Raw genomic sequence first — 22,398 nt, 5'->3', positions numbered from 1 at the left:
CCAGGGAGAGGCCTTGGAAGGAGCAGAACATCTGGCATTTCCTGTTCTTGAGGGAAGCGAAGAGGTCTATACAGGGAAAGCCCCACTTCCGGAAAACAGAATGAATAATGTCTGGACAAATCGACCACTCGTGAGACAGGAAGGATCTGCTGAGTCGATCCGCCAAAGCGTTCCGAACCCCTGGGAGAAAAGATGCTACCAGGTCTATTGAGTGGGCTATACAGAAGTCCCAAAGCTGGATGGCTTCCTGACAAAGAGGGGAGGACCCGTGTCCCTCCCTGCTTGTTTATGTAATACATGGCCGTTGTGTTGTCTATGAACACTGAGACGCAACGGCCTTGCAAATGCTGTTGAAACGCCTGGCACGCCAGGCGGACTGCTCTCAGCTCTCAGCCATTGATGTGCAAGGCCAGCTCCTGAGATGACCAAAGGCCTTGAGTGCGAAGATGGCCAAGGTGAGCACCCCAGCCGAGAGATGACACGTCCGTCGTCAGGGACATAGAAGGCTGAGGTGGATGGAACGGCATCCCTGCACACACCAGAGAGGGCGTCAACCACCAGTCGAGGGAGCCTAGGATGCTCGGGGGAATCGTGACTCATGTCTATGGTGTCTCTGCCCGGGTGGTATACTGAGGTGAGCCAAGATTGGAGGGGACGGAGGCGTAGCCTGGTGTGTTTGGTCACGAACGTGCAGGCAGCCATGTGACCTAGGAGACCGAGACAAGTGCGAGCCGAAGTTGTCGGGAAGTTCTGTAGGCCTCGGATAATAGTTACCATCGCCTGAAACTGAGGCTGTGGTAAGCAGGCTCTGGCGAGATTGGAGTCCAGGATGGCCCCAATGAAGTCTATCCTCTGTGTGGGAACTAGAGTGGATTTCTCTGTATTGATCATCAGGCCTAGACTCATGAATAGGTCCTTGACGATGTCCACATAATGGGTAACTTGTGCCTCGGAGGTCCCTCGAATGAGCCAATCGTCGAGATACAGAAAAACGTGTATCCGGTGGCGGAGGGAGGTGGCGACTACAGCCATGCACTTTGTGAATACTCTTGGAGCCGTAGAGAGTCCGAACGGAAGGACCGTAAACTGGAAATGTTGACGGTTGGCTACAAACCGGAGGTATCGTCTGTGTGGAGGATAGATGGCGATGTGAAAATAGACGTCCTTCATATCGAGGGTGGCATACCAGTCTCCGGGATCCAACGATGGGATGATGGTCCCCAGGGATACCATGCGGAACTTCAACTTTATCATGAACTTGTTGAGTTCTCGCAGGTCTAGGATAGGTCTGAGACCCCCCTTCGCCTTGGGGATTAGGAAATAGTGGGAGTAGAACCCCTTGCCCCTTTCGTCCTTTGGTACCTCCTCTATGGCTCCCAAGGCAAGGAGCGTCCGCACCTCTTGTAAGAGGAGTTGCTCATGAGAGGGGTCCCTGAAGAAGGACAAGGATGGGAGGTGGGAAGAGGGGGGCAAAATAAACTGGAGGTGGTACCCAAGTTCCACCATGCATAGGACCCAACGATCCAAAGTTAGCTGGGACCACGCAGGGAGGAAAAAGGAGAGGCGGTTGTAAAAGAGAGAGAATGGATCCTGGAAAGTCACTGGTATGCCGTCCTCGGGCGCACATTCAAAAGTTTGGCTTTGGCCCCATAGGTGGCTTGGAGGGGCCCTGATTTTGGCCCCCTTGGGGTCTTGACTGCCGTCTACGATCGGCTCGATCACGTCTTCTGCCAAAGTCCTGCCTCTGTCTAGGCGGAGGGTAAGGGCGGTGAGGCTGGGGGCGGAAAGGCCGGCATTGAGTTACCGACGTGTGCATGCCAAGAGAGCGCGTAATGACCCTGTTGTCCTTCAGGCTTTGCAGCCTAGGGTCAGTCTTTTCAGAAAAGAGGCCTTGACCGTCAAAGGGCAAGTCATGTATGGTATGTTGTAGTTTCGGCGGGAGGCCTGACGCTTGAAGCCATGAAATGAGTCTCATGGCAACTCCCGAGGCCAGAGTCCTGGCTGCAGAGTCTGCTGCATCTAGCAAGGCCTGGAGGGAAGTGCTCGCCACTTTCTTACCCTCCTCCAAGAGGGCAGCAAACTCTTAACAAGAGTCTTGAGAGGGACTAACTCCGTGAACTTGCCCACCACCACCCAGGTGTTGTAGTTGTAGCGGCTAAGTAGGGCTTGTTGGTTTGCCACCCGGAGTTGGAGGGCCCCTGCAGAGTATACCTTATGGCCCAGTAAGTCCATGTGCCTAGCCTCCTTCGATTTTTGGAGCTGGAGCTTGCTGGCCATGGCGTTCCCTCTCATTGACAGACTGTACGACAAGGGAGCAGGGAGGAGGATGGATGTACAGGTAGTCGTACCCCTTAGAGGGCACCATGTACTTGCGTTCAACTCCCCTGGCAGCGGGCGGAATAGAGGCTGGAGACTGCCAATGGTATCAGCATTGTCCTGGATCGTCCGGATGAATGGTAAGGCCACTCTTGTGGGGGCATCAGCCGACAGAATATCCACCACCGGGTCATCTGTCTCCAGCACCTCCTCTACCTGGAGATTCATATTGAGTGCCACACATCTCAGGAGGTCCTGATGGGCCTTCAGGTCAATTGGAGGAGAGCTCATGGAGGATGTCCCCGCCACTGCCTCATCAGAAGAGGAGGAAGAGGAAAGGCCAGGGACAAGTGGGTCCTGTGTGGACTCTTGCTGTTGAACGACCTCCAGCTCCAGTGGAATCTGGGAGTCTGGTGGCCGAATAGGCACTTCCTCCGTACCGGTAGGAGGGGGCGGCTGATAGTCGCCTCCGGCACCCGGTGCTCCGATGGAGCAGAGCGAGATGGGACTGGAGGTACACCTTGGGCCTGGTGGTGCGCCCAAGGTGTCCAGAATAACCACTGATGGGGGCCTTGATCTTGGGCCTGGGTCTTCTGGAAGATTCTGGCGGGCACATCAGAGTCACGGTCCTGTGCATAAGAACCGTCCGCATAAGAGGACACCGATGCATGTCGGGATGGCCAAGGAGGGGCTGAAAACCCCTGGGAAAAGTCTCTCTCTATGAGTGATCTCGCTCTGTGTGGCACCGGGGATCGGTACTGGGAGCCGTACCGGGAACGAGATCGGGACCTACGACCAGAGCGGTGCCGGGAGGTTGACCGGGATCTCGAAGCTTGGTGTCTGGAGAGTCACAGTGCCTGGAGTGGTGCCGGGATCTGGAGCGGTGCCAAGAGTACCGGGCCGGCGAACGGGACGCTGATCGGTGCTGCAAGTGCGACTGGTGCCAAGAAGGGGATCGGTGCCGGGACTGCAATCGGCGTCGGGACCGGGATCGACGATGGGACCGAGAATGCCGGCGCGATCGTGATCGTGAGCAGTGCCGCTCTGCGGTGCCGACAGAGGGTGGTCTCGTCAAGGCCGGCTTGCCTACCGATTGTATGACCTGCACCGGCAGTGCCGGGGGTTGATGCAGGGCAGACTCTGTCATCGCGATCGGCTCCCTCGCTGTGGAAAATGTCTCAGGCGTGGAGGGAATAGTGAGCTCAACCACGGCTCTGGCCGGGGAGCTTTCAGGTACTGGACTTGACGGCCCTTGCGGGACCAGAATCGACGGTACCAACATTGTTGGTGACGCGGCAGGTGTAGGTGCCAGGTGATCCGATCTAGCTGGGTGCTCTGGCTGCAGTGCAGGTGGCACGGAAGCAGCGTGAGTCTTATGTCTCTTCACCTGCGGGGGGAAAGAATGGTGCCGAGCAGACGTTGGTGCCGGAGATGGTCAGTGCCGAGAGGCCTTAGCAGTACCGGTGCGATCTGGTGCCGAAGAAGCGCTTCTGCCTGTGGATTGACCAGTGCTCAGTGCCGAGGGCAGAGGAGTAAGAGCTGCCATCAGGAGCTGTTTGAGACGAAAGTCCCGCTCCTTTCTCGTCGTCGGCTTGAAGGCCTTGCAGATCCGGCACTTATCGGCAAGGTGGGATTCCCCGAGGCACTTAAGGCAGGAGTCGTGGGGATCTCCTGTTGGCATCGGCTTGTGACAGGCCGAGCACGGTTTGAAACCCGGTGAACCGGGCATGGGCCCCGGCACCGGGTGCGGAGAAGGGGCTAATCCCTGAACCCCTCTTAACAATATACACTAACAATGTTATAAAAACGAATAAGAATTAATTGCAACTATAGACATTTCAACTATATACACAAGAATAACGAGAGAACTATGAGTAGCTAGGGAAGTGGAGATCAGCTGAGCTGTTCCAACAACCGACACGGGCAGTAAGAAGGAACTGAAGGGCTGTTTGGTCGGCAGGGGTATATATCCAGCGCCACTCTAGGGGGTGACCCAGCCGACCCACCAAGTGTTGCTAGGGTAAAAATCTTCCGACGAACGTGCACACGCACACCTAATTGGAATCGATATGAGCAAGCACTCAAAGAAGAACATGGGGATTTCCATAATGGATCAGAACAATGGTCTATCTAGTCAGGTATCCTGACACCAGCCGAGGCAAGTGCCAGATGTCTTAGAGGAAAGTTTCAGGAAACCCAGTGAGACAATTATGGAATATCCTGCCCACCTGGAAATCTTTTTTTAACCCTGGGCAGTTCAGCAATCAGTCTGTGCCCTGAAGCATGATCCTCTTTATAACTTTAGTCCTTCCTTCTGTAACTGAAAGTTCTCAATGTCCATATAAGTGCTTGATCCTTTTTTAAGTCTTGTCAAGCTCTTGTCCTCTGTGACACTTTGGTGCAGTGCTCTGACATTTGGATCAAGTTGGTAATTCTATTCCCTATTAAATCTCTTCTGTACTGATAGAACAATCATGTCTCTTTTTAATATTCCCAGTGTGCCAATTGGCATGGTACCTAGGCACAAATATTCCCACTACGTTAGCTACAGTTTTAAATGTCGTTAGACAGAAATTTCCACTAGGATTTCTGAGAGAGAGCCTATCTAATCAGGAACACATAATTGTGATGACTGGTACCTACTCTTCTGTGCCAGGGTGACTAGAGGAGTTGGGGCAAGGTGCTGAACAGCCTGTGAAGAGTGTTGAAGGCATCTCAACTGTAAACACTGGGGTGGTTCTTACACAGTTGTATGGTTCACCATCTGTAATAAAAATATACAATTGCTTGTATAGAAGCCAATGTATATCCACTTGGCATTCGACATTTCATTCTCTTCCCTCCACTACAAGGCGGGCAAAGAAAATAAGGTACATTATGTTGAACAGTTCTCTATTTACATAGGAAAATTAAACCTTCTTGTCTGTTACAGCTCAGGAGCATTCTCTTTTAACTCAAGGGGGGGAAGATGTGGTATTTGTGGGAGCAAAATGTCTGACATTCTGTTCCCCATGCGGCAGATGTGCTGGTATTGTTTGCACGTGTACTAGGCGTCTAAGGACGAGTACAATAGGCGATATAAGAATGGGGAGACAATATTGCTGTATTTGTAGCTTGAGTCCTTTCTGCTTTGGGGAGGGAGGTCCATATTTAGTTAGCATAACTTAGTGTGAGAGGAGTTTAACATGTATTTTACAGATTTTTTTTGCCTGTTATAAATCATTCCATTAAGCTAACACTGAAATAAAAACATTACCTGTTAATTGTAACTGGTATGTGCAGTTCTCTTTTGCTGGGATCAGCACCTCTGCTCTCAACACCTGGGTGGATTTGTTTGCTCTGCGAGTTGCAGCTTGGCAGTAATAGCTCTGACTCTCCAGGAGGTCTCCACAGCGAAGCACCAGGTCGCTGCTGTGCACTAGTACGATATTGGTCGGAAAGCTCTTTCTGTACCATGTGTAGTAAACATTAGAGCCAGTGGCTGAATGACATCTGACAGTCACTGATCTCCCTAGGCAGGATTCACTGGGATGGTTGGTGAGAGTAATAAGGGGTGTGGAGAGAGGCTCTGAAATGGAACCAAATAGTTGTCCTGGTGAGATGAAATACACAGAAGGGTGTGAAGCACTATTTGGATGACTCAATCAGACTTGGCTGTAGATATCTTTGTCTAGTTCTAGGCTCTTTCCAAGGATTAGTCTCAAGAGGCTACATGGTTTCGCTGCTGAGTTTAGAAAGAGTGGGGAAGGCAGAGGCATTTACATACTATTGATCCTTGATTAGTGAGTTCACAGTACAAAAGCCTCCATGTGCCCCATCTCTGGGCTTAAAGCGCTTTCCTCACCACACCAGACTGAGATTAATCTCCGGACAAATATGTGCCAGCTTTGGCATATATATTTATCTAAAACTGAATAAAATGAGGATTAGCGAGACAAGGCGAGTGAAGTAATATCTTTTATGAGCAGAAGTTAGTCCAATAAGAGACAAGCTTTCAAGTCACACAGAGCTCCTCTTCAGGCCTGAAGAGCTCTGTGTGTGGTGTGAAAGCTTGTGTCTCGCCAACAGAAGTTGGTCCAATAAAAGATATTACGTCACCTACCTTGTCTTACTAGTATCCTGGGACTAACACTGCTACAGCCACACTGCGTAAAATGAGGATTGTGATATGGTTAAGGTTGAAATGATCTCTAGATATGGGAAAGAATTTATCCTCAAGGCCTATTACTTGATATCCTTCTGGATCAGGAATCATCTGTTAGGATAAGGTGAAGCTGCTACTACATCATGAATTCTGTGATTGAAGGGGATACCATGTATTTTTAAACCTCAGCCTTTCCTCTCATGACTAAGTGGTTAAGACCCTGGACTGGAACTCAGGACATCTGGGTTTAGTTCCTGGCTCCACCCTAGACCTAATGGGACCTGGGGCATGTCAGGTAGGTCTTGTCTATACATATGGCAAAGCACACTGCAGGGGGTTTGAATTCTAAAGGGCACTAACTGGCCCAAGTAGATCCTACGGGATCAACAATGTGCACTAGAGAGGTGTGAATTGTAATGCTCCTTAGTGTGCATTCACGTAGTACTAGTACTACATGAATACACACTAGAGAACTTTTCGTGTGCACACGAAAAGTTCTCTAGTGTGTATTCATGTAGTACTAGTACTACGTGAATGCACACTAAGGAGCATTACAATTCACACCTCTCTAGTGCACATTGTTGCACCATGTAAACCAGGGGTCGGCAACCTTTCAGAAGTAAATAAGGTTTTAAAAATGTTTTAAACTGGTGGCCAGGACCAAGGCAGTGAGAGTGCCACGGAAAATCAGCTTGCGTGCCACAGGTTGCCTACCCCTGATGTAGACAAGCCTGTGCTCTGTCTGTGTTTTGGTTCTCTCACTGCCAGAGGGGGGTGGGATAACAGTACTCCCTTTCACTCTGTGTTGTCTGTTTAGATTGTACGTTCTTCAGGGCACAGAGATTGTCTCTTCCTGTGTATTTGTACAGTGTATAGCATAAAGGGGCTCTAATCTCAGTTGGATATCCTAGATACCACTGGAATATGAACAATAATAATGTTTCTGTATAACTGCAGAGTACCTCTTGCTATTGAGGTGCTAAGCCACACACAGCAGCTCTGTTCTTGTTTCGATGTCATTCCAGCTGTGCTTTCATTAGTATTTTCACTTTTCTGGGTTTGCAACTGCAGTATTGTTCATTCCCATTTAACATCAAACATCAAGTAACTAAATCACTACAGGTATCCTATTTTTTTCAGTCATGTTATAAAACTAATGAAACTCATGAGACCTTACAATGTTTAAAGAATCTTTACTTTCAGTTACAGTGAGTTTCACTGCAGTCATCATATCTGCATGTGGCCTTTGTATTCCACACCAATACATTCCTGAATCTTCTTCTACCAGCTGGTGCATCATGACCAAAAAGTATCCTCTTCTGTTATCCAAGAGCAACACTCTTCCTTTATATTCACTCTTAACAAAATTCTCTGTGTCGCCTAAAACATCACAAGATGACCTAGATCCTCCACGGCACCAGTACTTTCTGTTAAACATGTACTTCCTTCTGTCATAGGAGCAGGTTATTGTAGTGCTCATTCCCTCCATAGCTGTCTTTTCCTGATCTGACGAGAGGAATGGTGCACACCAAACTGCAAGAGAAGCTGTTTGTTTTCCTCACAATGTCTCCATACAGTTTCAGAAAGTGAGCTTGTTCCATTTCAAGCATGTACTCACTCTCCCATTCACTCTCTTGCTTCCGGTTATACTTTATAAAACTTTGGGTCAGACTTTGTCCTCACTCATACCTGTGCACCTCCCTTTGATGTAAATGGATCTAAATTCCACCCCTCAGCTGCAGTTGCCCATTGTGGAAAAGACCGATGGTACGAGGTCAATTTTCAGATTTCTAAAGCAGGGATATAATTGTCTGTCCATCCTATAGGATTTAACAGAGAATTAAATCTCTGTATACAAATCTATAAAGTTTTTTTTTTGTTTAAAATATGTAGCAAAATGATCTCATTCTGTAGGACTCTTCCATAAAAGCTGTGCAGAGGGGGACTCCAAGAGAATATTTACAGCTGTGGGAGCAGATAGCATTTGAATGCTGTTCTTAAGAGTAAACACCTTAAGGTGGCCATCCTGCAGCAAAAAAAACTTCAGGACCAGACTTCAAAGAGAAACTGCTGAGCTTCCATTCATCTGCAAATTTGACACCATCAGCTCAGGATTAAACAAAGACTGTGAATGGCTTGCCAATTACAGAACCAGTTTCTCCTCCCTTGGTTTTCACACCTCAACTGCTAGAACAGGGCCTCATCCTCCCTGATTGAACTACCTCATTATCTCTAGCTTGCCTGCATATATATACCTGCCCCTGGAAATTTCGACTACATGCATCTGATGAAGTGGGTATTCACCCACGAAAACTCATGCTCCAAAACGTCTGTTAGTCTATAAGGTGCCACAGGATTCTTTGCTGCTTTCACATTATATAAAGTGCAGACACACTTCTCTCCCTGCAGTTTGGTTTTATTAAAGTAAATAACCCAGATTTCTGCTCAGCCATGGCTGCTGTTAGAGATCATACCAAAGAGTCAGACTTGCCTCCTGTATGTCTGAGGTGGAGTTGAGAAATCACAGCAGCAATAACGAATCAGCAGTAATTGGCAGCTTTAGGCAAGTATCTAACTTCACCTAACAGGCTGACTCAATAGAAGAATGCTACTTCTCCTCCCCTTTGCCCCCCACCAAATGTGTGCTGCCTAATTCACCTGTGCACTGAATGAGGCAGGGGACTTGTGGGAGAAATAATACGTATGGAGGGGGAGAGTCAATGTTGCACAGGCAACCATACCCTTGGCATTTCGCTCGTGCTTTTCTTTGGACCTTGGACATAGTTTTTGATGTAGCTTTTTTGTATTTAATTTAAAATATATTTTGTAAGGTAACTTATTTTGTTCTTGCGAATAAAGATGCCAGAGTGCTAAGATGACAAGTTCTCACTTAGACACTTGTTCACATAGGAAATGGTCAAATTACAGGAAATTCACAGTGTTACTGTTTGTCTTTTGATGTATGTTTAAGTCATAAGAACTTAAGAACAGCCAGACTGTGTCAGACCAAAGGTCCAACTAGTCCAGTATCCTGTTTTCCAACAGTGGCCAATGTCAGGTTCCCCCAGAGGGAATGAACAGAACGGGTAATCATCAAGTGATCTATCCCCTGTGGCCCACCCCCAGCTTGTGGCAAACAGAGCCTAGGGCCACCATCCCTGCCCATCCTGGCTAATGGCCATTGATGGACCTATCCTACATGAACTTACCTAGCTCTTTTTTGAACCCTGTTATAGTCTTGGCCTTCACAACATCCTCTGGCACAGAGTTCCACAGATTGACCGTGCATTGTGTGTACTTCCTTTTGTTTGTTTTAAACCTGCTGTCTATTAATTTCATTTTGTGACCCCAAGTTCCTGTGTTTATAAGGAGGAGTCAATAACACTTCTTTATTTACCTTCTCCACAGAGTCTGTAATACCAGTCTCTTCTCTGTAACAGAAATGTCAGATAGTGAAGTCTTAGTCTGGACCATGCAAAGACCCATTTCTGCAGAGAGGTCTGTGAGGTCTAGACTATGCTTTTAGGTTTTGTGTATTTTGCAGCTCTGAAAATTTTTCTCTATTTTAAATGCGGTGTCCCTTTTTTTCAGTTAAGTATCTACAGTTCCCTTGACTTCTATTGAAGCTGGCAGTGCTCAGCCTGGACATGACAATATGAAAGATCATACATAAAGCACACTAAGTTGTTTATCAGTTCAGGTATCTGCACATGTAACATACCTAACACACACCCCTCAAAAACAAATTTAAAGTTGTCATATAATGTTATATACTCAGAGATGTGAACATCAGCTCTAACACAACCAGCATGCACCACAACACATTGGGACCATGCGGGCATACCCTGCAACAATTTCTCATCACAGCAAACAGAACAGACTCTCCCACCCATACTGGCAGCCTGGGGAATCACACTAGCTTATGGTTGAGTTAGGGGATGTTGGCAGGTCAGGGAAGAGTTGTTATCCGTGATGTATGGTGCGTGTGCTGGCAGTCAGAGGGGTGTGGCTTGGGGGTAGGAGAAGGTTCAGACTATTAAATTACTATCACTTTCTGGCTTTTGAGGTGGTCTGCGAAGCTGCCTTACATAATCCACAATGTTCTGTTAATATATTAATTCCCAGGTATTTCTAGATATAGAAAGCATCTCTTCCATGGCTGTGGTTTATTTCACAAACAGCAGAGTCTTCATGAAAGTACCCAGATGGCACAAAAACTGTCAACTTTGTGAATTTCTTCTTACTGCTGAAATTTGGTAAATGTTGACTGAGGGACTCTGATGTTTCTCACCAAATTTCTTCATCAGATGTTTTGGGGAGCCAGAGGCCAGGAGAAGAGCAAGGGGCATGGCTAGAGAACAGGTCAGCACACTCTCAGAACTAACAGTTGTACATTTCAGCCATCTAGGAACATTCATGAAGATCCTGTTCTTAAAGTAGCAGTTGCTTTGTTGAGGCTCCGCAACAAAGCACAACATGTTATCTATCTGTTACATAAATGTTGAGGTTCCCCTTTCAAATCCATCTCACCAGTTAATAGCCCTCATAATCACCACACTCTGCCCTTTGCCCATCTCAGGAATAAATCCATGGTTTCACATATGTGGCTCTGCAAGCACCTCAGTGGGAGAGTTTTACATGCTAATTTACGTACAAGTTTTAAGTGCTGATGAATAGACGAAAAGAATTACTCCTAATCCTAAACATTTCTTTGAATAAAACTACAGCCATGTACTATTCAAGATTAACTTTTCTGTCAAGGTTTGTGTAGATTCACAATGCTATTAAAATGCACATTGACAAAAATGAGACTGTCATAGACAAATTTCAGAAACATGCTATTAAAAATATATGGAAAGCAACCAAACATGAACTACAGAGAAAATTCAAAGGGCCTAAAACTTAACCTATGTGAAATTTCACATCATATTGCAAACCTATAAAGCAAGAAATGAATGTATATGCCCCATTTCAAGCCATTTACCCGCACTTGAGTAAAAAGTGACTGGCACCAGGGAAATTTACCTCAATTTGAAACAGTCTATTTTTGCACTGGTGTGCCATGTGTTTGCACTAATGAAGCTACCTCAGTGCAAAACAACCCAGAGCAGAAAAGTCTTGAGTCCGCCCATCCGTCCATCCGTATGAGATGTGTGATGATTCAACGCTGAACTAAACATATGCACACACTTGTGAGCCATGGTTCTCAAAACACATTTTAGAAATCAGCTATGTTGAAGTATTTTTCTTACCTGTACATAAAGAAACCCAAAGTACAAAGCAGGTTCTCATCCTGAGTTGAGATCAGTTGCAAATTAGTCTGTACAGGAAATGTCCAGCTCTTAACTGCAACTGTTTGTGAGTTCATTGTTCTTGTTGCCGCCCATTTACAAGAGACTGCTGCATTACCAATAAGTCATGCTTTCTGATGTGGCTTTGAGAAAGCCTAACTCCAGAAAATTAGATGACCCCCTTCTGGAACAATTCCACCACTTCACAGAATTTGGATCAGTTAAACCACTGTTAGCCTTGTTAGATCACATCCAATCCATCCCTAAAGGCCAATGCAGGGTTGTTCCTACAGTATCTTGTATTATGTCCAAATTTACATCTCATGTAAGGAGGCGGTCCATTACTTCCCTTGGGCTAATCTTTCACAGTTTTATAGACCTCATTGCTAGGAAGCTTTTCCTGGTCCTCATAGTAAATTTTCTGTTACAAAGATAACATCAAATGTCTTTCAAAGATGCTGCTTCTCAACCTGGTATTACTGTGCACTGAAGTAGCCCAGACACTGCTGTCTACAGGGTGCAGAACTCAGCATTGGCCCTTCTCTACACTACTCACATTCTTTTGTTAAAAGGCCACCTTGCTATTACAGCTGCTATTTTTGCTGTGCCTTTGTTTTCACTGAAATATCCAATCTGATTGTCAGCGTGCCTTCCATTGGAGAGAGCAGAATCTAAGGGCTCTGTGAGCTGATTTTGGCAGGTATTTTTCACCAAGAATGCTGGATTCTTGGATTGGTGAAATATGATAGGGTTTGAAGTAATGTTTCCAGTATTTTTAATCCAATTCTGGGTTGACCTCGGTGGCCTCACTCTATCTGACCTCTCGGCCACTTGATCCCACTCTGCAGTATCTGAATCCAGGCTTACAGAAGGGATAAAACAGTAAGCTAGCTCCATGGCCCACCAAAACACAGCCTTCCTTCTTTTGAGTGTTTTAAAAAAATGACGTTATGGACAAAAAAATGTAGCTAACACATGCCAATAACAAATCACTGCTGGGTTTTACTCAGGTATCTAGGGAGTCATTCACTTGACCCACAGACTTCTTTCATCTTGTTTAAACAATTTTTTTTCCAAGGCTTGGAGCTTCGCTTATACAGCTTTATCTGAAGCAATATTAAAACACTTCGTTGGAATAAACAGTCCTGGACTAATACACTGTGTCCAAGATTCCATCCTGAGCATTTACTTATGGCTGAGTAATCAACCTCTATGTAGTCACTTATAGTGCTCTCATCCACAAATACCTCCCTAAACCAACTGCTTCAAAACTCTTTAATTACCAACAGAATTAAGCAAAGATGAGACATACTAAATAATCTCTGATGAGCCCCTTAGAAATTCAGGATCCTTCACATTAAACCTACTCTGGGTGGGAGCTGGTAGGCTTAATTCATGTCTGTAAAGTGCTTTGAGAGCCTCAACTGAAAGCTGCTAGAGAAGGGTAAAACATTATCTTATTAAAATGCCTCAGATTTGCTCTTTGGAAATATGGGTAACTGCTTATAGCTACGCCTAATTCCAGCAGCTCTGTAAAGCGTGCAGCAGAGTTCTGATACACAGTGATGAGAGCCATATAAATATTTGTTTGGTTTGTTTGTTTGTTCTGGCATTTGAACTAGAGCTGGGAGCTGAGGAGCACTGCTGAACACTGGATGTTGGAAATCCAGACTGAGTGTGTGTTTGGGCCCCTCTCTCTCTAATCAAGGGTGTCATGCTGCCAAATATTTTCTTGTGCTAAAGAGCCCCAATCACCCCCAGAAGCCAGCTTTGAAGAAACTGGCTCTGCTTCTCCATGTTCTAATCAGATCAGTTGCACATGTGTGATACAGCATTTACTGGCCCCAAAATTTACACGTCCCAGCAAAGAAACTGCTGGGGGCAGCATTCTACTGCAAAGAGGAACGGGAGTTACTGGCTTTTCAACCGTAAGGGGTTTGCTACAAATACAGGAGGAGAGATGTTACATTTCTGTTTTTGGAAAGACTATCCCTAATGGAATGGTGGTCTAAAGATACATTTTCTGGGATGGAAGCTCTGAGGACAGTCACTTAAACAGCCTACATTCCAGAACCTGCGCAGTCTCATAGTGAGTGGCCTCTGTGGACATTTGTGTAACTTCTACATTCTAATATAAATCCTTGATCCTTATGTGGCTTTCCAGAGTTCATCCCAGGCCATTTGAAAATGCAGTGACCTCTGAGCATTTCAGGATTTACCTGAGGTGTGACTATTGTGTTTCAGAACCTACACTCCTGAAGAGAGAGTTGTCAAGTCTTCTGCTCAGATGGCTCTTTATCAGCATTGGAAGATTTCCGGTGAGACTGAGAACTACAGATAATGCTGGTGAACGTGGCCAATACTGCCCTGGTTTGCACAGCTGATGCAATTTCCTTTTTTTCCATCTGCATTTTATGGCTGTTTGATCATAGAGTGGAGTTGACTTCAGAGAGGGATATGATGAAGTCTGATATTGAAGAAAACTGCATAGGTAATCTTAGACCGCCCAGCTTCCTCTTTCCATAAAGAAATGAGTGCAGTAGTTCACACTCTGAAAAGGCGGCACTAGGGCCCTGAGTTAAGAATCTTGTTTTTTTGTTTTCGACCACACGAGCTGTTAAGCTGTTACGTACTAATTTCCTTTAAGACTTGCAATGAAGTCAGTAAACCACAGCCTTCACCAGGCACTCTCCATGCCGGTGCTTTCCGTTATGACATGCACTTGACATGTCCATCCTCTGCTTGGCCGAAGCAGTTTCTCCCTGTCACACAACATGGACCAAAGAAAGATTCTGCTGCAAAACCTGGACAAGGCCCAAAGCAGGAAACTGAACAGAGAGGAGTTTGCAAACGAGTTTTTGGTAAGTCACCTACAGGAACATTTCTGAGTCTAACCTAATTTTATGGGAAAACTCTCAATTGTTGAAGCAAATTCTGAATTGGAATGTAATGATTTCATGTAACACTTTTTGTTTTTCTACTAATTCTAGAACAAAAATGGATCTAGGAACAGTGTTAAAGAGAAAAGAGCAGTTTAATAATTTCCATTCTAAGTGAAGCTGTGTTTAACAATTACCTGATTCGATGCTTCCTGTTTCCTAATTTGCAAACGCACTTGTAGGAATGTAGTTTAATTTTTGCTGCAGGGGGATTAGCTGCTTCATTCCTAATACCACCAGTGGGGCCATGTCTCTAAATATTTGAAAAAGCCTTTTCCCTTCAGCCATCTATCTCAGAGAAAAGTGTGAACTGAAGTGGGTCAGAACTGAAATATTCACTGGGTACCTCAGATGACCACTCAATATGGTTCACACCAGTAACCCATCTTGCCATGTCAAAGAAAATCCAGACTAGGGATCTGATTGCAGAGAAATTCCCTGACAAATTCCCACAGGGACTGGTCCAGTCACTATTTCATATTGGCATTTAGGACCATGGTTAGAGCAGGAAAGAGGAAAAAAGTCATTAAACTGGAGGTATTAAAGAAGGATGTCACTAAGGTCCATACTGGCAACTTCTGAGGTCTTGGGCTGTACCAGTGTGCATGGAAACATGCATTTTATGTATATGCTGTAAGATTTGTTAATCTTTTATTGGATCAACTTCTATTGCTAACCAAAACAAGCTTTCAAGCTTCACGGAATTCTCCTTCAGCTCCGTAGAGCTCAAAAGCTTGTCTCTTTCACCAACAGAAGTTGGTTCAATAAAAGGTATTGCCTCACTCACTTGTCTTTTGTGTCCCGGAACCAGCATGGCTAGAATAACATGACAAGTAATATTAGTGGCATTTCTCTCTCCCCCTCCTTGAATAGAAGTTTCCTGTTGCTTCAGGTCACCAACAGTAAAAGCTGCTATGGACCATCTTTGCCCTAATCTACATTTTAGGACCCTCTGGGATACATTTGGCCAGGGGGCTAGGCTCAAGGCTTCCTTGCAGAGTTACATAAGAATGGCCATATTGGGTCAGATCAATGGTCCATCTAGCCGAGGATCTTGTCTTCTTACAGGTGCTTCAGAAGGAATGAACAGAACAGGTAATCATCAAGTGAACCATCCCCTTGTCCACTCCCAGCTTTTGGCAAACAGAGGCTAGGGACACTTCAAAGCATGGTTTTGCATCCCAGCCCATCCTGGCTAATAGCCATTGATGGACCTATCCTCCATGAATATATCTAGCTCTTCTTTGAACTCTGTTATAGTCTTGGCCTTCACAACATTCTGTGGCAAAGAGTTCCACGGGTTGACTGTGCATTTTGTGAAGAAATACTTCTTTTTGTTTGTTTTAAACCTGCTGCCTATTAATTTCATTTGGTGACCCCTAGTTCTTGTGTTATGAGAAGTAAATAACACTTCCTTATTTACTTTCTCCACACCAATCATAATATAATTGTTCTGTTTAATGCACCTATTTTCAAGGCCCCAGTCTTCATCAGCTGGGTGTGGGCTCATTGGTGTGGAGGGATTGTCATATAAATCCAGAATCTCGTGTTTAACAATGATCCAGTCCTAGGAATTTGCAGGAATTGTATTTGGGGATTTTCCTAGTTAGTTGCTTTTGGACATCCCAGCTGGAGATTGGCCTCCATAGTAGGCTCCATACTAACCCCACAGTTTGGGTTAGTCCCTGGTGCTCTAGGACAAAGAGTCCCCACTTTTATTGCTCAGCAAGACTTAGAAACCTCGGCAGGATGCTGATGCTGTTGTAGCCACAAGCCTTCAGCATCCCAGAGGCACTTGTATAACTAGTGACCAGAGTCCTCTTCCATCCTCCCAGGGGAAGGGAAAGAGGTTGTGCATGGCCAAGGCTGCTGGTGAGAATCCAGTCTGCTCAGGTGGCCGGCACATGAGCCAGCCCCCACTATGTCTTCCTAGAGAGGAGTCACTTCAAAGGCTTAGGAAAATGTCAGTTGCTCACTGATGATCTCTGGTTCTCAGGTACCTCTGTCAGAGAACAGTGATTAATCTGAGCGCTGAGTACCTTGCAGTAACAGTCCAATTGTTCCATGGAAAAAAGCAATGTCACCGGTGGCTGACTTTCCCCACCCAGTCTCTAAAGCTTGTGCTTTATTGTGTGAGGGAGGATAAGGTGTCGGGGGTGTCAGGCCAAGATGAATGTGTGGGTCTCTGGGGAAAGTGGGTTTGTAGCTTGTGCACTGCCTGCAATCTGCCAAAAATAGTAGGTAGGAAAGTGTTTTCTCTGGTGCTGGGAAAGGCTCTTCCCAAAGCCCAGGATGGTTCAGACAGCTGTTCTGTGTATTAAAATCCTTAGAAGAAAACTGGTAAGGGCCAAACTTTCAAATCTGCTTGCCGTGCATGAGCCACAAAAATAAGCCTGTGTCCATTATCCCTGCAAACACCCACTGTGCACAAACAGGTTCTTGCACATGCAAATTGTGTAACCGCTGGTGCCAATGGCAGTACTTGGTTTGTGCCCAGATGTTCCATTTGGGCAGCCTCATGTTGAGAAGCTTAACCCTTGCTATTTGCATTTGCAATGTCACAGATATCAGTCTGCCAAGTTGCCACATGTCAAGCTCTGTGGTGATAGAAGATGCAGACTAGAAAAGAGCCTGGCTTGGAGTTGTGGCTTAAAGTATTGGTCCCTCAATGCCAAGTGGCTCTAATCGCCTTCATTAAAAACATAATCTGGAAGTGGGGGGCAGCACTAAAGGGGCTGCAACCCACAAAGTCCAGCCTTGGGTGCAATCTGCAGCAGGTTTGAGGTAGTTACAGATCTGGAATCCAGGGAGAACATCCTGCTGTTCCCCTGCACTTGGGCTTCCCCCTAAGTTCCTGTTAATGTGGGGCTGATACATTAGACATTAGGACATAAGAGTCCTGTGACTTCTGTAACTCTGTTACTGACTCATTCTACCCAAATAAATGACAGTGCTCCTGTCTCCTTCTGATTGTAAAGCAACATGACAAGCGACAGCTGTTTCCTTAACTCATCTGATGTTTTAAAGTTAATGTTGACTCTAAAGTTAATTTAGTCTAAAAACTTTTGAATTTCCGTGAACAGAATTATTCTCTTGTCAGGGCCTGTCTGCAGCCTCCACACAGCGTGTCCTTTTAATCTGTTTTGCGAGAGATGCTGGATGGCTTAGGGAATAGGCTACAGGTCTCTAGGTTACTGAGACCCCTCTTGATAGTAATGTTATCATTTGAAATGTAACACATAGCAGCATGGTGCTCCACTTCGAGTTTAGGGACGTTCTGTTACCTTCAAGAGGCTTTGGATCAGGCTCGTAGTGAGTAAAAACACGGCCAAGATTCTCAAAAGTGGTCGGTAATGTTGGGTGCGCAATTTAAGATGCCTTCACAGAGTACTGATCATCAGAGGACAAGTGCTCTGCACTTTCTGGAAATCAAGCCCCTATGAAATGTGTCAACTAGGGCACCCACAGACTGAATCTGACAAAGCCAGATGGGTGTTTGTGGTGAAGCAATACATAATAAGGTGATAGGGCTATGGGGGCCCCTGTACTGTGTGTAGATCTAGGGGTCTGGTGTTTTACTTACACTAGGGTTATGTGAATCAATTTATGAGGGACTGTAGGAAAAAGTGAGTTTTGAGGGAAGAGGGAAGCATTATTTACTGGCTGCTGTAAGTGTATGTGGCTAGTTGCTGTGGAGCTCCCTGAGGAAAGAATGAAGCGGGCAAACGCTGTCATTCTGAATGCTGCCCTGAACTAAACGGTTAGGAGTGGGATTTGCTCCCTAAAGATCAGTCTGAAAAATAACTGCAAATAAAATTAATTATAACTCCTTCCATAGTCCTCGTTCCAAACCCCCGCATAGTAAATTTCTTTGTCACAAGACACCCCAAATCCAACCAAAATAAAAGCCACAAGTGTGTATGAAAAAACTACAAAGTCACTCACAACTCCTCTCCAGGGAGTCCAGAACAACAGGGCAAAGGGAAACAGGACCATAACAAGTAAATCTGTAGAGTGGTCCTAGAAACCAGTCTTTTCCACACCAGCTCATTGCCTCCCTGTGCCTCGCTGCAGCTCTGTGCTAGCTTCACTCAGCCATAAGTCAAAGCACAATGGCAATTCCTCATGGCACCACAGCTCCTGTATATTTCCACCAGCAAGTGGACCTGCTAAGAAGGAATCCTTCCTCCTTTTATGGCTGGAGAGCTCTTTAAAACCCAGATCTTGTGGGTGTGTGGTTGACTGAAGCACGGTGAATGAAAACTTCTTGGGCAGAGAGTTTTTTTCTACCTTTGGACTCTACTGTGTTCAACTGTTAGGCTCCCAAATCCTTGGGATGGGGTGGATGGGCTCTGCTTGAGAATCCTGTGCAACCAGTGGGCTTCACAGCTTGAGGAAAACAGTTGAGAGTGAGTGTTGCTGACTCGTTGGCTCAGGAGATTGGTCATGAGATACAGAAGCTTTCACCTTCAAGTCTGTTTTCAAATCAAACCCAGTTTAGTAGTGATGGAAAGCTTTTACCATCTGATGTTTGCTCAGTGCCGTGAAATGAGTTGGGGTTTAAGTCTGCTTCCTAGTGGGCACGTGTCTGTGTCACTGAAATGACCACCATGACTGGCTTCTTCCTTGGCAGTCTTAGCAGAAGTGCCACAGAGGCCGGTTGTTCCTCCACGTCAGGCCTGAGACAGGCTGGAGGCATGTTTGCACAGCATGGTGTCTGCATAAAGATCATACATAAAGCACACTAAGTTGTTTATCAGTTAAGGTATCTGCACAGTATTTACCCTGACCCCTGCATGTAAGCAAGGAACTTCAGCCTCCTGGGATGTCTTTCTGAGACTCTTGCTGCTGCTAACAGGTACGTAGACAACTTTTTTTTTATTTCGGGGATGGGGAAAGAATTAATAATTAAATAGTAACTGTTTGAAATATAGTTCTGATTAATTATTTGTACCATGACTAATTCTGTCCACATTGATTAAAAGATAAATGGGGCTTATAGTAGAGCTGCCATACTAAGTCAGACCATGGTCCATCTTGCCAGTGTCCTGGCTCCAACAGTGGCCTTTACCAGAGTGTCAGAGGAAGTGTACAGCATAGGGCAGGTATGGAGTCATCCACCCCATCTTCCATTTCTGGCTTCTGGCAGTCAGAGGTTTAAGGTCTCCCCAAGCATGGGGTTGTGTCCGACCATCTTGGCTAATATACATTGATGGACCTATCCTCCATGAACTTATCTAGTTCTTTTTTTTTTCACCCAATTCTACTTTTGGCCACCACAGCTTCCCATGGCAATGAGTTTCACAGGTTAGTTGTACATTGTGTGGAAAAGTACTTCCCTTTTTTAAAATTTAATTGTGCGATTCCTGGTTTTGTATTGTATGAAAGGGTAAATAACACTTTCTCTAGTCCTTTCACAATGTTCCAAACACAGTGTTTCCTTTTATTAATGCAATCCCTAAATGTGGGCTACATCCCTCTAAACTCACAGTGGTGTGTGTGCAAGGACTACATATACTTTGAAAATGTAACAGAATTGTGAGCTGATACTAGCTCTGACCTTGACCTTCTCCCTTGCACAACACACAGCAGAGAAAGTGGGATCGTGGAAGCCCTGCTTGCTGGGACTGTAGTCCTCATGGGCTGCACCTCCTTTATTAAACAGGATGTGTGCTGCTATCCAGTTGATTGATGCAAATTAGTTGCCTCTCATGAGTTTCTGGCAAACTGCTGGGTGATCCCTCAACTGCAGGGCAAATGCGGAGTTCTGCTCCGATAAACCTATGGGTTGAACGTATCAGTTTTTAGGAGAAAACTACCTTCCAAATGCATCTTTCCCCTGGGGATGCCAGCTTCTCAGTGCTCCCTCACCAGACCACAGAGCTATTTTTGTCCAAGTGTCATAAGACCAATGTATTTTGTTTTTCCCCTAATGCCTGATTGGTTTAGCCACGCTTTCCACATCCTGTCGGAAAGCAGTCTCAGCTGGTAATTCAATGCATATTAGATGCAAAGAAAAGCCGTGCAGCTTCCCCCTGGCCCATCCAGCATGCGCCATTAACTGGAGCAGGACCTTTCTGACATGTTCCTTCTAAAGGGGAACATTAGCCCGAGTGACCTCGTACATTTAGCCCAAAGCTTTTTATTTGCTTTTCTTCATTTCCAAATCCCAGAGGTAACCACAGAGCTGCCATGAAATGGGCTATAAGGGCACGAGAAAGCATCAGCTCTGTCAGACAGGATGGAGGCTCCTCACTCAAATCCTCTGGCAGCCATCCCTGCACTAATCTCCTCAGACACTAGACTCTAGGGTCTGCCTGGGGCAGAAATGCCAGAACTGAGGCCAGGATGGAGCAGATCTTCATTTCCTAGAATCAATCCACAGCAACAAAAGATCTGCACAATAACACAACTCCAGGAGCAATAGGAAGGTGGGCACTAGACTCCAGGATTTCAAAGCACAGAGGTGTTGGGACCATCCCTCATTGTCTGGTTTGAGATTCAGCAGCATTAATTCCTTGCCTGTCATACCACCGAGCACAGCGGGCCAGATGTTACCATTAATAAATGGGGGCAGTAATAATTAAATGTTTAGTACTTTTAAACCAGTGTGTAGTGAAGCAAAGGGTGTGTTTCTATTGGCTCAGCCCAGTGAAATCACAAATCCTTTTAGACTGCACCAGCAAGACTTCATATAACCTCTCTGGCATCAGGGAAAACAATCCACAATGCAGCAGCCTTACGCTACCAAAGAGAGCCTGATTAGAGGTTTCTTGGAGCCATGTGTTTGTCTTTTTTAGAATCCCATTCAGCAGTACCTGCAATTGCTTTTCTTCAGTTCCTCCGGTTTCACAGCTCAGTCTAATTCAGGTGGTACCACAAACCAGAGATTATTTGACAAAGATGCTTCAGTTCTTAGCTACAGTGTGAGAAAAATGAATTGCTTATCATTTGTTGGAGACAGCTTAATGTCACTATTGCCTGTTGTCTGCTTGGCATCTATGCTGAAAATTTTAAGTTTGCACAGCAGAAGTTTTGTGTTCCATATAAATGTATAACTTTCTAAAGAGACACTTCAAAAGCCTGTGTCAGAGCCTCTAGCATCCCCAGCTCAGTATACAGACTTTCTGGTCTTCAGAACTCCTGGCTGCAAAATGGTTCTCGAGTGGCTACTGTTGCTCTGTACGTACTGAGGGCTTGGCTACACTCAACTCCAAGTGCTTTGAAGTGCTTGTGTGGTCGCGGCTGCAGGTACTCCACCTCCCTGTGGGGATTAGCTTACAGCACTGGGAACCACGCTCCCAGCGCTGGGGTACTGTAACTTGCTGTGCTCAGGGGGGTGTTTTTTCACAGCCCTGAGCGAGAAAGTTGCAGCGCTGTAAAGCGTCAGTGTAGCCAAGGCCTCAGTGCCTCGAGAGAGGCCATTCAGGAAAGAATGAATAGTGCAGACTTTGCTTTGTGGTGGTGAGTCTGGCCCCCTAGGGACATGCTCTCTAGCACCGTGCTGTCTGTAACACATTCACTTTAATCTATTCCATTGTTTTACCACAGAAGCTGAAAAGGCAATCAACAAAATACAGATCAGACAGAATATACCTGACTGCAGCATCTGAGCAACCAGAAAACATCAAGAAAAATCGATACAAGGACATCTTACCCTGTAGGTTGAAAATACCAAATTTGCAAGTTAGCCTTTCTTTCTTACCAG

General features: G+C 45.6%; 1 protein-coding gene across 3 annotated transcripts in view; it reads left to right on the top strand.

The window, feature by feature from the left end:
* Nucleotides 1-14,034: 14,034 nt before the first annotated feature.
* The window catches only part of PTPN22 (protein tyrosine phosphatase non-receptor type 22), a 31,973-nt gene continuing 23,609 nt past the window's right edge, over nucleotides 14,035-22,398 (top strand). For all 3 annotated transcript variants that reach the window (XR_004000290.1, XM_030561761.1, XM_030561760.1), the window contains exons 1-2: nucleotides 14,035-14,612; nucleotides 22,242-22,350. Coding sequence is in view for 2 of the 3 variants with exons in the window: in XM_030561761.1 (XP_030417621.1) it covers nucleotides 14,526-14,612; nucleotides 22,242-22,350 (196 nt within the window). In the remaining variant the exon portion in view is untranslated. The remainder of the gene's footprint in view (nucleotides 14,613-22,241; nucleotides 22,351-22,398) is intronic.

Source organism: Gopherus evgoodei, chromosome 4 (genome assembly GCF_007399415.2).
Source record: "Gopherus evgoodei ecotype Sinaloan lineage chromosome 4, rGopEvg1_v1.p, whole genome shotgun sequence".
Lineage (NCBI taxonomy): Eukaryota > Metazoa > Chordata > Testudines > Testudinidae > Gopherus > Gopherus evgoodei.
Note: the sequence above shows the minus strand (reverse complement) of the source record. Positions and strands in the feature narration are given on the sequence as shown.